Source organism: Hibiscus syriacus, unplaced genomic scaffold (genome assembly GCF_006381635.1).
Source record: "Hibiscus syriacus cultivar Baekdansim isolate YM2019G1 unplaced genomic scaffold, ASM638163v2 tig00111942_pilon, whole genome shotgun sequence".
Taxonomy (NCBI): Eukaryota; Viridiplantae; Streptophyta; class Magnoliopsida; order Malvales; family Malvaceae; genus Hibiscus; species Hibiscus syriacus.
Genome location: NW_024063218.1, coordinates 521,670 through 539,902, shown reverse-complemented (window position 1 = coordinate 539,902; position 18,233 = coordinate 521,670). Strand labels below are relative to the sequence as shown.

General features: G+C 36.9%; 1 protein-coding gene and 1 long non-coding RNA gene across 2 annotated transcripts; both read left to right on the top strand.

The window, feature by feature from the left end:
- Positions 1 to 3,927: 3,927 nt before the first annotated feature.
- Positions 3,928 to 6,441, top strand: LOC120173217 (putative glucose-6-phosphate 1-epimerase). The gene is made up of 9 exons (XM_039180451.1): positions 3,928 to 3,994; positions 4,433 to 4,506; positions 4,724 to 4,798; positions 4,871 to 4,927; positions 5,012 to 5,175; positions 5,275 to 5,409; positions 5,553 to 5,655; positions 5,780 to 5,879; positions 5,992 to 6,441. Exons 1-9 carry the CDS (start codon positions 3,943 to 3,945, stop codon positions 6,159 to 6,161), a joined length of 930 nt encoding a protein of 309 aa, XP_039036382.1. The 5' UTR covers positions 3,928 to 3,942; the 3' UTR covers positions 6,162 to 6,441.
- A 277-nt stretch (positions 6,442 to 6,718) lies between these two features.
- On the top strand, positions 6,719 to 11,024 carry LOC120173218. The gene is made up of 3 exons (XR_005521039.1): positions 6,719 to 6,823; positions 6,953 to 7,024; positions 7,606 to 11,024. It is a non-coding gene; the product is annotated as an uncharacterized LOC120173218 (long non-coding RNA).
- The last annotated feature ends 7,209 nt before the right edge of the window (positions 11,025 to 18,233 follow it).

Genomic DNA, 18,233 nt, shown 5'->3' with positions numbered 1-18,233 from the left:
GGCGTTGGGGGCAGCCTACTACCCTACCTCCCCCTTACCCCATTGCATATGGGAATTGGGTTTTGTTGTTGTTGTTGTTTTTGTTTTAAGTATAATTGTTATAATACTTTTTTTATATTTTTTGATTAGGTCCTTATTTTTCTAATGTAAAAGTAAATTTTTTTAATACATTTTTAGGACAATTCATCCGAAAAATCAAAGACTGAGATTAAAATTAAGAAATGAGAAGATATTCATTTTGGGGAAAAACAATGAGTTAATCTCAGCTTTTGATTTTCCTTCATCCAATGATCATAAAATGGTGTGTGTATATATATAGGGTTAGGACCTTATACTATGTATAAAACTCTTTTATTTTTACACATTTTTAGGATTGCTAGATTGAGAAAAATCAAAGGCATAGAATAACTCCTTTTTTATTTCAATGAATAGCTTTTCATTTTCTACCGTTAATATCAACCTTTAATTTCTCTCATACAACAGCCTTAAAAAGGTGTAAAACTAAAAGAGTTTTACATAGTGTAACTGATTTTGCCCAAACATATATATATATATACATACATAAATTTCAGTCGAGTCAAATCGAGTTAAACATGTATTTTTACTCAAAATTTAAATTGAATTTCAAGTCGTATGGAACTTTTCTAAATTCCAATCAGATCGACTTCATGTACCTTAAATCTTAAATCTTAAACTCTAAACTATACTTCTTGAATTAGATTGACTGATAATCTAATCTAATTCATCCCGTTGACATCTCTATTCATATAGTTTTCGAACATGGTTTTCCCTTTCATCTACCTTCATCTGTGTTGTTATATAAACATTCAATAGATTTTTAGCATTTGTTCCCTAATGTAATATGTTAGAGTTCGAAGTTTTAATTTGATGAATATTATCTTAGATCGACCCAATGGAAGATTTGTTACGTTACTTCAAATTTAATCAGAAAAGGTTAAATTCCGGTAGTTGCTAGGAACCAACGCCGTAGTTATCGTTTTCGTGACTAGATTATAGTCAAAAAAGATAGAAGGCAGCCCACTTAAATAAGATACATACTTGTACGCAGTCGCGGAGCCACGGCTTAGTCAGGGTGGGCACTTGACTATCTTGAAATTCAAATTTTCTTCGATTAATTATTTATTTTATTGATAGTATCCACCCTAAAATTTGAGTTTTCTTCGATTGGTTACTTATTTTAGGGATAGTGTCCGCCCTGAAATTTAATTTATACCCATCCCATTTAAAAAATTTATGTTGTTAACATATATGTGCCTACCCTCCTTAAAATTATTTATGGATCTGATTGTACGAGTTTAACAATGCAATGTATACACGTAGTTTGTCAAGCAGATAACTCAAGTTCAATATCCGACGTAAATGAACTTTTTCCAAACTAAGGATGCCATCTCATGGAAGCAACGAAGCCTTCAACAACGCATACCCAAAAGAGAAGAAAGAAAAACAAGGATTGGTTTACGTAAATGTTAGTCGTGCCAAACAAGGTCTTGGCAGTTTCCATCTTTTTCAAGAGGATAAGTCAAAAAAAACCCAACACGCCCCACTGGTTAGACTCGGTCCATATGTTCGAGAGTGTTTGATTTTATGGTTTCGTTGGCCACCTATTTATGGTGCGCTCTGTGGGGTCTGAGTGTCTTTCATAAATTTCCATCCTCCACTTGATGCGTACGTGGGTAGTCTTTTAATTTTATGCTTAGTCTATAATGGACCCTAGACTTGAAATTTTATGCAAAGAGACTTGAAATTTCAATGCAATACATCGTTAGGCTACTGCTGTGAGGCATGTCATCTTTTGATTCCATTCGATCCATCAAACGTTGGTTTTCACTGTAATAAAAGAGAGAGAGAGAGAGAGAGAGAAACAAAGAACTTATCTTGGACTAACCTAACCCACCCATTTCAAGATTGGTTTTGATTCAACTTTCAAAACTTTTACTATCGTTAATGATGATTTTGTTGAAAACAAGCGAGCAATGAAATAAAGAAAACCCTATGGTTTTATTCTTTCAGTTACATCCGCTTAATATGGTTATATGCGACCCTAACAATAAGGAAACTTGAATAGATGAACGATTTCAGTGTAAAAAATGAGTGTTCTTTTTAAAAATATTAAATTTAAACAACTACATTTATAGGGATGTATATTATTAATGACTAAAAAATTTTAAACAACTACATTTATAGGGATGTATATCATTTATAAATTATAATTACGTTTTACTGTATAAAAAATATTTCCTTTCCTAGCTTCTATTATTCCTTTAAGGATTAATTACCAAAATTCGTGTTCCAACTATACATTTTTTTGAATAGGTGTCTAAATTATTTTTTTGACTCATCTCAGTGCCTAACGTTTTCTTTGTTACCATTTTAGGTACCCAGGCGTTAACCGTAGTTAAAAATCCCGTTAAGTGACGCATGTCATATTATGATAATTTTATTTTAAAAATATATTTTTTAAATTAAAAAAAAAAACCTACACAATTCCACCCCCACCCCGTCTCATTCCCCTTCCCCTTCGTCGGTGCTCTCCCCATCATCCTCATGCTTCAATTAATTATATTTTAGGTTGAATTTAATAATAAATTTGGGATTATGGTTAGGGATTTGATTATTATGATAATTTAGGGAGATTTGTTGTTCGACCGGTTGCGAAAGTAATAGGGTTTTGTTCGTGGGTGGTCGGTCGGTCATATGTCGTTGGGTGTTCGGCCGATTGATGGTGGCCAGCGGTGACAAAGGGATTAAAATTAAAGTTTTGAGTTTTTTTTACGATTTAAAAAAATAGTTTTTTTTTTCAAAAAAATATATTTTTAGTTTTTTATTTTAAATAAAAATTCTCAAAATTCTTATAATGTGGCACGTGCCACTTAACGGAATTTTTTATTTGCGTTAATGGCCGAACACCTAAAATGATAATGTAAAAAACGTTAGACACCTAAAATAATAACGGAGAAAACGTTAGACACTAAGATGAATCAAAAATAATTTACACACATATTCGAGAAAATGATATAGCTTGAAAACTTATTTTTGGTAGTGATCCTTCTTTTAATGTAGTATTTTTATTTACTAATACTCTTGGTGGGTCGTTAATTCAGTTAAATTTAGGATCGTAGGTTCAGGCATTAGTCTACATCATGTCTGGAAGCCATCACCACCGATCCAAGCCAAAAGTTTGCCTTGCCTCTTTGGCGTAAATCTTTTACCGGCAAAATCTCGTTGATAGTGCGTTGAAATTTTTTTTTTCACGAAATAGTGGGATCGTCAGATTAATTGCTCAAGTGGTGTCCTCTACAGTACCGGGGGTAGGTCGCCATGCACGCCCGGCGACCTACCAGGTCGCCATGCACGCCCAGCGACCTGGTAGGTCGCCATGCATGCCCTGCGACCTACCAGCCAACGACCTCCATGCCCATGCACGCCCATCTCGCCAAAGGAGCACGCCCATCCATGCCCTGCTGCATGCTCGCCTGCTCGCGACCTTGTCGGGACTCCATGGCCCCGAGTGTCCCATGCATGAACCGTTCCTTGGTCGCCTCGAGTGCCCCATGCATGAACCGAGCCCCGAGTGCATGGCACGATCTCCCCATGCATGAATCCTTGGTCGCCCCGAGTGCATGGCGACCTCCTTGGTCGCCGGCGTGCATGGCGACCTAGGAGGTCGCTGGGAGTGCATGGCGACCTATGGTTGGGTTGTGCATGTCCCATGCAGAGCAAGCCACGTCGTAGGTCGCCCGGAAGGCATGGCGACCTACGGCCACACTGTTGATTTCGCCCTATTTCAACAAATAATGTTGGGATAACGTTATTTCGTGAATTATTTATTTTGAGGGCATTATATCGTGAGTTTAGCCATCTTTTACCTTTAAAAATACCCATTAATACTAATTAAATAACGAGGTAGTCGCCTTCCCCAGCATGACCCATACGATCTCTTCCACAAATCAGAGCCTTCAGATTAAACGAAAAGGTCAGACTCAAATTTGCAGACAAATCTTTCTCCCAAAAAAGGGCATTTGTTCTTGACTGGAACCCCCCTCCTCCCTGTTTTCAAACTTCTCTAAACTTTTCAAAACTGTTTTTGTCTGGAGAAGAGAACGAGTCCAACATTGATTTTGGTCGTCTTTGAAACCGTTTTTGGTCCGTTCTTTCAAGTTTTAAGCCAGCTCGGTCGTCTGGGAAGTTGTTTGACAAGGGTCTTATCTTTTCTTTTCTTTCCTTTTACTTTCTCCCTCTCCTTCAATTTTTGCCTGTTTTGAGGTCGTTGCAGTTGGAATTTTCACGAGAAAATTTTGGGTTTTCTCACAAGAAAGTGTGAAGGGCACTGTCAACTGCTTGTTTATAAAGAACTTTTGTTTTCTCTTACATGCCCTTACCGTGTCTTTAAATATGAATAATTCTGGGCCAGCTGTTGAAGTCACAAAGGATAGAAATGGAACTGATCAGATTCTGCTTCAGAATCCTCGAGGAGCATCTGCAAGGGTCAGAATCTTTTTACCTTTGTAATCTTTAATTCTTTATTCTCTCTTGTTGTCTAGTCTTTTCCGTTGTTTTTAAGGTATCTGGAATATTGAACAAGTTGAATAGGTTGAAGAACAGTTTAAAACTCAATAGATGCTTGATTGTAGTAGCCATTTACCCTCTCAATCAAACTGTAATTTGGGGTTAAATAGTAATATTTTTCCTACAATCTATTCAGGTTAGCTTGCATGGAGGACAGGTTCTTTCATGGAGGACCGACCGAGGTGAAGAATTGCTATTCACAAGTAGCAAGGTGACATTCAAATCTGCAGTCTTAAGCCATAGCATTTGTATTGTCATCTGAGCCAATTTTTGTGTGTTGCAGGCAATTTTAAAGCCACCGTATGCGGTTCGAGGAGGGATACCTATATGTTTCCCACAGGTATATAGGATTCAATGCTTATATGCATCAGTTTTCTCTCTGTCTGTATGCATCTGGTTATGTATTTTCTTTTGAATTTGTTAGTTTGGTCAGCGAGGATCACTCGAGCAACACGGGTTTGCCCGGAACAGGACTTGGATCATTGATGAGAATCCGCCGCCTTTGCATCCAAATGACAACAATGGCAAGGCCTTCATCGATTTACTGCTAAAGCCATTGGAAGATGATTTGAAGATCTGGCCACACAGGTGAGGCCTATATAAGATTAGGAAGAGTTATCTTCCGCTATGAAACTTGTTTATTTGTAATTATGTATGTATATTGATCACTGGTTTATGCCCTTCCAGTTTCGAATTTCGTCTTCGAGTATATTTGACAGCAGATGGAAATCTAAGCTTGATATCACGCATCAGGAATATCAATTGCAAGCCTTTTAGTTTCTCAATTGCTTATCACACATATTTCTCCATCTCTGATATCAGGTACATATATTTCCATCTTTCAAGTCCTTTGACCATTACTCCTCGAATTGTACTCATGGTAATGAAAGTAAAGCGCGCTCGATCATGGTAAACATTAAGCTCTAGACATTAATGGATATTCTTTCTTGTATGCTAATTAACAGTGAAGTGAGGGTAGAGGGATTGGAGACTCTTGACTACCTTGACAACCTATGCCAAAGGGAGCGGTTCACGGAACAAGGAGATGCATTAACATTTGAATCCGAGGTAAAGCTTAGGCCCTCCTTTGAATGTCTCGGAACCCTCAAAGCATTCTGGTTCAGTTGATAAACTATTTTGCAGGTAGATGGAGTAGATGTTTAAGCCTTAATTATTGCGTTCCAAATTGCAGGTCGATAGAGTTTATCTTGGCTCAAGAGATGTCATAGCGATATTCGACCACGAAAGAAAACGGGCCTTTTTTATACGGAAAGAAGGCCTTCCCGACGTTGGTAAGTTTCTGAAACCTCTTTGATTCAATCTAAACATGTGTTAATGAATGACATCCGCCCAGGAGAACCAAAAACGCCGGCCTTGATGTTAAGCTCTTTTGCGTTTCTTCAGGGGTCTGGAATCCATGGGTGAAGAAATCCAAAGCCATAGTTGATTTTGGGGATGAGGAATACAAACAGATGCTTTGTGTCAATGGGGCAGCAGTTGAAAAACCAATAACATTGAAGACAGGCGAGGAATGGACCGGCCGTCTGGAGCTCTCTGTTGTCCCTTCAAGTTAAGGACGGCGAATGATACAAATAAAAAAACCCTTGGTTCAACCAGAAGAAAAGAATCTGGTGCTTTGTATTCAATTATTTATATGATGCTAAGCTAATAATAAGAGACCTGATCCCTGTCTGTGCCTCCCAAGTGATCATAGAACTGTAAATTCCTGGAAGTTAGAGATCTGTTTGTGTTTGTCCATAGTAGAACTGTAAAACCCTTGGTTGTTTTTTTAAAAAAACTACAAAAGGTATGTGTAATGGACTCTGGTAATCAAAATTGACAATGTTGCAAAAAGGAGTGATTAAAATGGGTGTTATTTAGCCTTTTCTTTATGCATTTGATCATGATCTGGAGAAACGATGCAAAAAAGGTATTATCAGAGCCAGGTTTCGATCCTGGGACCTGTGGGTTATGGGCCCACCACGCTTCCGCTCCGCCACTCTGATGGTTGTTATTGGAATCTGACAAAATATATATTAAGATTTTAAAATTAAAATGATGAGGGCTAAATTTTGAAAAAAAACAAGGTCTAAAATGATTAGTCAGTTGAATGTTAAGGACATATATTGGTATTACGCCTTTGTTTTTAAGGAAATTATTTTTACTTGGTTGCTTTTTCTTCTGCTATTTTCAGCGACTATAGCCAACGACAGCACAGGACAGGAGGATCTCGCAGGTACTTATTTCCCTCCAATTACCTCTTCAATTTCAAAGTTTTTCAATCTACCTTCGTTGAAGCGAAAGCGATCTAGGTTGGAATTTCTTTCTTTTTTCTTTTAATTAAATAAAAATTTGTTTGTTTTAGGGTTTCAGGTGATGGCTTCAAAGCGGATCTTGAAGGATCTCCAGAAGGATCCTCCTACCTCTTGCAACGCGGGTTCGATTATTCTCTCTCTCTCTTCTCTGCTCCGCGCCTCGGTTTGTTTATTACTTGTGCTTTTTCTCTTCATTCTTTTATTTGTTTACAGGAAACTTTCGTCTTCGTTTTTAATGGTGTTTTTAGATGTATGCTATCTGTTTTATTGTCTAAATCATTAAATTAGATAATTATTGTTGCTTGCTTGAATTATGAGCTGTATGTAATGGATTTATACTTATTATTGGGAGTATACTTTTGACCATGATGATTTCATTGCTTCAAACTGTTCATATCCGTTTTTTTTTATTAGGTAGGCTTTCATTCGAATTAGTTATACTCTAATTCAAGTTGTTTGGAAATGGTTAGCATGTTTTGCCGAAGAATTTTTCTGGCCTTCCGAGTGTTGCATTATGACCATGTAAGAACTCAGCATTGCATCACCATTTCTGTTAATTTTCTAAAATAATTTAGGAGTCAACATGTCATTTTCTGAAGACAAATGAGAGATTTTATTAGGAAAATATTTTGATTATGTCGTTTGCAGATCTGATATTCCATCTAACTTTTGTTTTACCTCTTTTTATAATTGATGGAATCAGGTCCTGTTGCTGAAGAAATGTTTCATTGGCAAGCAACTGTTATGGGCCCTCCGGACAGTCCATATGCCGGTGGAGTGTTTCTAGTCACCATTCATTTCCCTCCAGTCTATCCATTTAAACCACCGATGGTGCTTGATTGTATTCCCTAACCTTAGGGATAAGAAAAAGAGGGTGCAGTTGATGTCCTCGGGAATCTCACCCCATTCGAAACAATCTCGAAGAAAATTACAAATCCCCGGTCTAACTATTTCCCAATTATTTTGGAATAATGCAGCATGGAATCTGTCGACTCCAGATGCTTTATCAGCCAGCATACCAAACAACGCCTCCTTAATCTCCTCGTCGAGAAGCCCTCTGGAAAGGGATGCGATCTAGTGCTGCGGAAATTTGAAGAAACAACCCATGTTGCTATTCATCTCACCCCTTGTACCTTGAGAAGTAAACAATTCTCGGTAGAAGTCAGCCGCTCCCTGTCGTAATCTCGATTGATCAAAACACCACTCATCATTTGGATATTTGCGCGACACAACAGTATTCCTTCTCCAATTTTTGGCACAGGCATGATAGTATTTAGTGTTCCTATCTCCATCCATAATCCAGTCACATTTTGCCTTTTGCCTCCACATATTTTCTTCTTGCTCAAGAACCAGCTCCAGCTCAATGCGAAGCCTACTCTCAAGGTCCACCAGATGCTGCATATGATGTCTCGAGAGAGTTTTGTCAATACCCCGAAGTCTTGCTATAAGCCGTCTCTTACGCTTCACAATGTCGCCAAAAACTTCCTTATTCCTTGCAGTAAAAGCAACACGAAGACTTTCAAGGTTCTGTCTCACATCATGCTCTACATTCCACTAATCCGTGAGTAGCTCCTTAAAGCCACGGTGACCTTGCCAAACCGCTAGAAAATGGAATGGAGGGAGGGAATTACGGGCAGGAGCTGATCGGAGGCAAATCAAGGGAGGCCTATGATGACCCCATCTTATCCAGGTGATGAACTATCGTGTCCGGAAAATATCTTAGCCACCCGTCATTAGTTAGGCAGCGATCAAGACGCTGGTGCAGAGAACCCCTTGACCACGTAAACGGAGATCCATAGGACCCCCAGATCCAAGGCTGATTAGCCCCGGGATCTAAATCTGCAAGGTGTTCCCAAAGGTCTTTCCTAATGGAAATATTAGGGCTGGCATACACCACAGTAACAAACATTCCAGAACCTAACACTGGCTCATTGATCAGAATATGAAGAAATTGATTGAAATTTTAAGTACCTCAATTGTTCGACCTCCATAAGAGCCATATCCCACCACTAAATCCTCGTGCCTCAATACGAAAAGAATTTTTAAACCCCAAGTGTCGAATAACATCATCCGCCTTCCTCCTGCTTACCCAAGTTTCAAGTAAAGCTACCATCGATGGGTGAAAATTCCCCACAATCTGTCTAAATTACCTCCGGTATGTAGAGCTAGCAACGCCCTGACTATTCCAAATCATAATCGTAACCATAGATAAAATAACGAAAGTCAGGGTTGAAAGTCCCCAGCCTGTCTCGCGATGACTCCAAAGGATCCGTTACCCCAACATCAGTATCTTCCATGCACTGTTCGAAATCCTCAACCTGAGGAATAATGTTTCTGCCTCCATTGACCAAACTATCCACCGAATTAGTTACTGATTGAACCCATTCCGATAGAAGCGGTCGATTAGGAGCTGTGTGTCATCTTCTTCTTAACCCGCAATCCTCTTGAATTACCCTCTTTACTTCCCATACCGGAAGTTGCCTTGAGCGAAGCCACCCTTTTGCGAATCCCGGCTCTTTTCTCTGAATTACCTTAGTCGATTCTGATTGTCGTATGATTTCCATCCCTTATAGTCACCTTGGATATCGACACTTGAGGATCTTTCCCTCCAACGGAAGGTACAATATTTATTTGCCCAAGCTGGCCATCATTCACGTGGCTCCTGTTGGTAACTTCTCTCAGCGGTTTCCTGGAGCTCTCTGGACTTTTAGTGGGTAGGTTATCATTGTTTGATGTGTTACGTGAGCCATTACCTTGCTTGGTCGGACCCTTGTTTGAGGTTGCCACCCTGGTACTTTCTGGAAATTCGTGAAAGGCCAAGAGTTTTCCCGGCAGGCTGTTCTGTTGCGACCCCCAAAGCTGGTTGTGCCCGACTCTTCCCCTCCATATCCAAAGACTGGAGCACTTCGAACCTTGACTTACTTTCCACAGCTGCAGACTTTTGAGGATTAGCTGCCTTGCTCTTATCCGAGTTCACTCTAAGTTTACGGCCAGGAGCGATCATCCAAGGGCCGTATAAATCTCCCCGCACGTTTGCAGTAACAATACCTTTATCCCCTCCATTAACTTCCATTGAACTTGGTATACCCGTTGTTTCCCGCTGTTGTATGCATTGAGACATAGTGTGCCCATACACTCCACATTGGAAGCAAATGTTCTCCAATCCCTCGTACTCTAGCCTTTACACGAAACCATCTATCTCGATACATGGAAGTAGAGGCTTTGTTAAATCCACAGCAACTGCAAGCCTTGCAAACTTCCCTCGTTCACCCGCTCTGGTATTGTAAATTTGTAATCAATCTTTATGACCTTGCCGATCTCATCAGCTAACAATCGGAATAGCGTCTTTGAATAGCAACGATAAGGGAGCTTCGACAGGCGAACCCAAACGATTATTTGGGACGGATGATTTTCTTCCGTAGAAAACCCACGGCTCCATGGCTGAACCGTCAAGTAGCTACGGAAAATCACTCAGGGACCCTCCGTGAGAGCTCTAGTGTAATCCCTTTCCACTTCAAATCGAACCAGGTAATAGTCGTTATCTCAGTCAATAAGATGAAACCGTCCTTGCGGTTGCCACAACGTTGTGATCTTGTTCCACAAGACTTTGTATCCTATCGACTTCCCCAACAGCCTAACGATTATAGATTTACTCATATTCTGATCAATTGCATCGTGCAACCGATCCGAAAAATGAATTCTGGGGTACGGTCCACTTCGATCCACAGTAACGTCTCCCTCCTGAATAATAATATCCTCCTCAGGCAACTCCGGAAAATGAGGCTGATTCGCCAATGCATCCCCAGTCACCATGGCCGCATAGGATTTGCTCACAACATTCTGGTTCATGACTTGCGGCGGCAACCGGTCTGAATCAGACGATGCCCCACCCTCTGTTACATCCCCCATAACAGTATCTAAACCTGCAAGTGAGGAACCCTCGTTTCCATGCAACTTCTTTGACAACGGCTCGATGCTTCCACTAACCACATGCGCAGTCTTATTCTTTTTCAAGCCCGGTTGCGAATCAACTGCCAGCGGTGAACCCAGCCTTTCTAGAGAATGCGGGACGACCACGGGAATCGCCGCCCCTCCGGGCGGCAGAGAGCTGACATTCATCCCACAAACCTAAATACAAAAACAAGCTAAACATGTTTTGTTTGATTAAATTATAATTTTTTTATAGTTAAAAAATTATGTAATTAATATTTTATTTTAAATAATTTTATTTTAAAATTTTAACTAATTTTATAATTATACGTTGCGCCCTTTAAAATTTAAGTTTTTATAAATTAAATTAATGGTGCTCAGCGATACTCATCGTTAATCATTATTTTGAAAACCGGACCGGCCGGCCGGTTCAACCGGGAACCGTTGCCTAATCCGGTTCAATCTAGATTGGTTGAACCGCTACTAGTGAACCGGTTAGGACCGCTGAACCGTTCAAACCGGATCGGCTGAAAAACGAAAAAAAATCGGCAATTTTGTTTTTTTTTAAAAATTAAACCAAACGACATCGTTTGTTAAATGAGCTAAGTTGAACTCGAGTATTGCTGAGCTCGACTCGAACTTGAAAAATTTAAAAGTAAGCTCAACTCGATTCAAAATGACGAGCTAAAAAATATGAAGTTTAACTCGAACTCGAAATATAATATTGAAACTTGAACTCGAAAGGCTTGAACTCAAAAAAATTTAGAAGCTCGATTGAAGTCTGAAATTCGAGCTTGATTGAAGTCTAAAATTCGAGCTTAATTGAAGTGAAATAATAGTTCACTCAATGCTTACCAAAAAGCTCCATGATTTTGAATGCCAAATTATCTCTATTATTTATAGAAGTTAGTTGGGATGATCTTCTATGTTTCTTAGCCATGTGGGATTGTTTTTAAAAAAAATTAAACCAAACAATATCATTTTGTTATGATTTTTTTAGCCCCAAATTTATTTTTTAATTATAGTTATATAATTATAGTTATTATTTAATATGTTTTTACCTTAAATATTATGTTGTAGTTAATTTGAAGAGAAAATAACCCCAGTGACCAAAAATGCCTTATAATATACGATTTTAATCAATTTTTTTTGGATTTGCCAAAATGACCAACTAAATCGCAATGCGATCGATAATTCGCAACGCGATCTCCTGTATCGCAAATCAGTTTCCAGATTCGCAACGCGAACTTCGACTATCGCATTGCAATTTACATATTCGCATTGTGATAGTTCAAGTTCGCGTTGCGATTTATTCCAAGTTCGTTGCGATAGTTGAAGTTCGCGTTGCGATTTATTCCAAATTCGTTGCGATAGTCGAAGTTTGCGTTGCGATTTATTCTAAATTCGTTGCGATTTATTCCAAGTTCGTTGCGATAGTCCAAAATCGCAACGACGGTATTGCATTTGTTTCTTAAGAATTTTCTCTAAAAAGATAATATTCGCGCGGACATGTCGAAGACACGTATTACCACGACCACGACCACGACCCGAGACGAGACGAGACGGACGGAGGCGGCTACGGCGCGCGAGAGTCCCCCTTGTTCTCTATCACTCAACAAGGAAGTGGGAAAGCCAAGCCTTAAATACCATTCCCAATAGTGTTTCCAATACTATGTGGGATTGAGCATTACCAACACTTGTTCCCAATATTATGTGGGATTGAGCCTTAAATAGTGATATTATTTTTTGAATGTTTTGCTTAAAATTGCAATAATCGCGATTGATTGTAGATTGACATTTAATTATGACATATTTAATCGTATAATACTAATGCAATTGGTTGCTGATTCAGTTGTTTTAAGGTGCATGATTGTTAATTGTTTCCTGAATAATCACATTGTATTGGAAACAAGTGTTGGTAATGCTCAATCCCACATAGTATTGGAAACACTATTGGGAATAGTATTTAAGGCTTGGCTTTCCCACTTCCTTGTTGAGTGATAGAGAACAAGGGAGACTCTCGCGCGCTGCCGCCGTCTCGTCTCGGGTCGGGTCGGGTCGGGTCGTGGTCGTGGTCGTGGTCGTGGTCGTGGTAATACGTGTCTTCGACACGTACGCGCTAATACTATCTTTTTAGAGAAAATTCTTAAGAAACAAATACAATACCACCAGTCGTTGCGATTTTGGACTATCGCAATACGAATATGTAAATCGCATTGCGATAGTCGACTATCGCATTGCGATTTACATATTCGCATTGCGATAGTCCAAGTTCGCATTGCGATTTACATATTCGCATTGCGATAGTCCAAGCTCGCATTGCGATAGTCGAAGTTCGCGTTGCGAATCTGAAAACTGATTTGCAATATCGGAGATCGCGTTGCGAATTATCGATCGCATTGAGATTTAGTTGGTCATTTTGGCAAATCCAAAATAAGTTGGTTAAAATCGTATATTACAAGGCATTTTTTGTCACTGAGGTTATTTTCTCTAATTTGAATCATTTTGTTTAACTTGATTTTATGGTTTTTAACTTATATATGTTATGACTTGCTTTGAATATGAATTGTGATATAAAAAATTATTTTTTATTAAATATATTTGGTATTTTTTTAATTTTTTAAATAATTATGACGTCGTCCGGTTCTTCTGACCGGTCGGACCGGTTCGACCGATTGAACCAGTGAACCGGTAGCATAGTCGGTTCGTTAACCGGTCTGGTTCTGAAAACCATGTCGTTAATGATGCTATTCGAGCGTGGTATATATATATATATATCATGTTTAAATCGAGCTTAACTATATAATTCTTTCCAATTTTAATTATGTACTGTCCGTGTTAAGAAGTCAACATAAAGTTTAAGAAATTAATTTGGTATGTTATCTTAGCTCCTATCAAAACATACGAGCTTACTAGTATTGCTCGAGTCTACATCACGAGCAATCACATTAAGAAACATCCTACGTTTTGAGCCTTGAAATAAGATTTGATTGGTGAAAACTTCTAACTTTGCTGATCCACGTTGAATAATAATGCAGTACGTTACTAAATATCTGCAATCATTAGTTTGAGTAGATTGCAATTAACCAAGCAATATTGATCAATGGTAAAGAAACTGAATTTGGACCGTCATTATCCTATGAAAGCCATTATTATTCTATAACACGTGTTTTTCAAATTTCGAGTGGTGAGCAAGTGTCATGAATCATGACTGTGATATGTCTATTTTGCAATTGCAAAGCCAATTTGATGTTGACTGATATCAATGTTTCTCTCGAGTAACAAAACACGCAGAGATAGACAGTCCTCAAATTCAAAGCCCCCGATTGTTAACTACTAATGTTGATTTATATCATTTAGATAATTAAGTATTTGATTAAAAAGATTAAAGATTGATAATCAAATTAAAATTTATATAGTTAAGACTTTTTTAAAATTATTTTTAGTTAAGCATTATTTACTCACCCGACTAAAAGTTTCTGATTTTTTTAATATTTTTAATATAATTATTAGAATGAAATAAAATAGAATGAATATTACTTTTTAACCGATGAAGAATTTACTTTGAAAACAACTTAATTTTTTATAAAATTAATTAATTAATTTCTTAACTAAAAATAATTTAAGATAATTCATTTGACTAAACATAAAATAGTTACAAAATTAATTTAATGTTAAACATTATTTTTTTTATAGTGATCCCAAGATCATTCCACCTCAATAAAGTAATATCTTTTACCCTAATTCTAATAATGAAATCATCCAAACCTTATGATGAACCAAAATATTCTTAATATAACATAACCGATATTTAAAACTTTTAATCAAGGGTGACAATATGTCTTGATAATTTTTATTAATCTAAAGTGATTACAAGTGGTAGTATATGCTTTGGAAACTCTCAACCATTTGAGAATAAATGTTTAAATACCCTTCACTCACTGATGCTCAAACCTAAAATCTCTAAGGATAACAATCATCCCTTTAATCATCTCAACAATTATAATACACAAATCTGACTAAATATCACATTTAAACCCTTCTTTATCTTTTTTTGGAGCTATCTATATCAAACACATTGCGATTATCAAACAATAAAAATATGGGACTTAAGCACGAACCAACTTATCTCAGTGGTTAAAAAAACTATTATTGTTACTAGAAGTCATGGGTTAGAGCACAACAGATGCAACATGGTGATTGAGCGTTCAATATCAAATGATTGAGATAACACCTTTTGATTGAATTATATTATATTATGTTGTATATCTTAAATGAATCCAAGATCTAGGGGATGATGATTTGACTTGTGCATTCAACGTAACAGGAATCGAAGGTTAATTTTCGGAGTTTGAGGTCGACCCAATAAAACAACAAACATGCAAAACCTTTTATCATTAATAGAAAAACACACATAATTCTTTGGGCCAAAGAACTCCTCCACGCATTATTGTCGAATTTGACGTACTTGGTTCTATTTATTAGAGGCGAATTTAATTAAGGAGGCGTTGTCCGAGAAAGCTACATCGTTTTTGTGCTTTGTTTTGCTTGTCTTTTTGCCTCTAATTCTTGTCATTCCAAATATCAACGAAACTTCTTCTTCTTCTTCAAATAATTGGATCTCAGAACACTTTTCTCTATGAAGGCATTTATGGATTGTTCTTCTGTTTTTCTTTTCTTTCGGTTCTTGTTTTTCAAGTTCTTTATTGCTATTTTTTCAGTTTAAAAAAATTAAGCTACCTTAGTAAATGTTCCTCGGTAACGCAGGTTATTAATTAATCAATTAATTTCAATATATATATATATATATATTTATTAGTTAATTAATTTTATTTAAAATTTACTTAAAGAATAATCATTTGTTCCGATAATAATAATAATAATAATAATAATAATAATAATAATAATAATAATAATAATAATAATAATAATAGTTATTATACAATCTGTTAAAATAATAAATTATTTTTTATTGTACCAAACTACTGTTAATACATTGTATTTTATTAACTTTAAATTTTCAATTTATGAAATTTATTTTAGTTTGGATTTTTTTCCGATAATTTCCAATAAAGTTAATTGCGTCCTATATCTCCAAACTATGACTCTTGTTTTAAATTGATTCCTAAACTTTTAAATATTCTAATTACATCCTTAAACTATGACTCAATTCTAAATTAGTCCTTAAACTTTTGAATATTCTAATTTCATTCCTAAACTATGACCCTCTTTCTAAATTGGTCCTAAACTTTTGAATATTCAAATTTCATCCCCAAATCCACCCAGATATGTGATTAGTTTCAACCATAGTTTAACCTAAATTTTGTATTTTTCAAACGTATAATATTATAACTTGGCATGACGATTTTACTAACAAGGGACATGATTAGTATATATGTATCGTTTGAGATGAAATTGGAATGTTCAAAAAGTTTGAGGACCAATTTAGAATGAATTTCATAGTTTGAGGATGAAATTATAATATTTAAAAGTTTAAGGATTAATTTAGAATGAGGGTTATAATTTAAGGACATGTGATATATTAATAATTTATTTTATTTAAAAAATATTAATATTTATTTAATAATATTAATATTTAGTGTTGGGTTTTTTAAAAAATGCAGTACAAAATTTTCATGTATTTGATGTTTAAGTTCGAGCTTGAGTTTGAGGCTTCAATTGAGTTAAGTTTAATATTTTTTTCATTTCGAGCTTTAATTCATAGTTTCGAGTTCGAGTTGAGTGTGAAAATTTTACGCTCATAAGTTTTCGAGTTAAACTTTATTTCAAAATTTTTGAATCGAGTCGAGTTCAACAATACTTGACCATGCCATCTTACAGGTAATATTTACATTTTAAAAAACCGATTACAACAACAACAACAAAACCCTATTCCCATATGCAATGGGATAAGGGGAGGTAGGTTAGTAGGTTGCCCCCAACATCAGGTTGAGAGCAATTTCCGTGGAAAATCTCCGACAGTCAGAAAATTAAAAATAAAGATAAAATACAATGCATGTATAAATAAATAAATACATAGTTGAACAGTCTTCATATGCAGTCATTCATATACGCGTCTGTAATGGTAAGTAATCATTGCAAATAAATTCATGCCTAAAAATATAACATATAGACAGAAACGTAAGTCTCAACTAAATTTGAAAAGAGAAAACATGAAGAGAATGATACACTGAAGTCAGCGATATTAAACTACAAGAAGGAATAAAGTCAAAATGAATTTAAAACCTAAACTAAGGTAACACTACTCCGCTACCCTAGTTCTAAGCATTCATAAATTCCAATGATATAAAAAGAGATAGAGATGCTACACCCTATGGCTATTGACCCTACACTACTCGACTACCATAGTCTTAAGTCTTTATACTTTCCTATCAGAGGTCATGTCCTCAGTAAGGGATAAATCTTTCAAATCAGATATCAAGCAGTCTACCCACTTCCTCCTTGGTCGTCATCTCTTTCTGGCACCGTCGACTGTAATCGACTCTACCCTTCTGACCGCATCCAACGGTTGTCGCCTAAGGACATGCACAAACCACCGTAGTCTTCATTCCCTCAATTTTTCGGATACATGCACCACCCCCAAGGACATCCTATTCGAAGCATTCTCATTTCAGCGGCCTCCATTCTCCTTTCGTGATCCTTCTTGATTGCCCAACATTTTTATCCATACAGCAACGCTGGTCTTATTGCCATTCTATAAAATTTTCCCTTGCGTTTTAGAGGCATTTTCTTGTCATACAAAACTCCAGTAGCAACCCTCCACTTTAATCATCCCGCCTTTATATGGTGTGCAACGACATCACCTATACCGCCAGTTTGGAAAACCGATTGTTGGCTCTAATAACAAGCCACGTGTCAATATTTCTGCTCTTGAACCTGCATGAAACAAAACACCGAAACAGCCCCGCAGTTTTATTTACAGTCGGCGCCCAGCCTACGGTTATTAAATAGGTAAGAAATAAAAATTGAAATAAAGGACAAAGAGAAAACGAAATAGCATCGAGTTCGAGGTTGCCTGCCACGTTGATCCAGCTGTAAAATATAAATTCAAAAAATGGTGAAATGGTAAATTTACCAGCTGTATAACGGCTTGCTGTAAATGACGAGAATGCCTACGGAAGGTTAAAAATGTGTTAAAAAGGGGGTAACTGTAGAATAGATTAATTAGGGATAAGGATGGGTAATTAATGGGGGTGTTGATAATCATTAATTAACAAATTGTTAATATTCTTTTCAGTCAAAGTTTGGGACTGACCCGAGTGTCCGGTGTCACGTGACATAAAATCCCTGATTTCGAGAATTAATCTTTTGCGGGTTCACCATTCTCCTTGGATCTTCCCGTTTCCGGGGACCATTATGCGTGTCGATATCTCAGTCTGT

Excerpts from the sequence above, each read along its gene's own strand:
- LOC120173217 (XM_039180451.1), top strand. The coding sequence starts at position 3,943 with ATGACCCATACGATCTCTTCCACAAATCAGAGCCTTCAGATTAAACGA. Across the intron at positions 5,656-5,779 it reads CATTAACATTTGAATCCGAG|GTCGATAGAGTTTATCTTGG; the intron begins GTAAAGCTTAGG and ends TCCAAATTGCAG. Across the intron at positions 5,880-5,991 it reads AGAAGGCCTTCCCGACGTTG|GGGTCTGGAATCCATGGGTG; the intron begins GTAAGTTTCTGA and ends GCGTTTCTTCAG.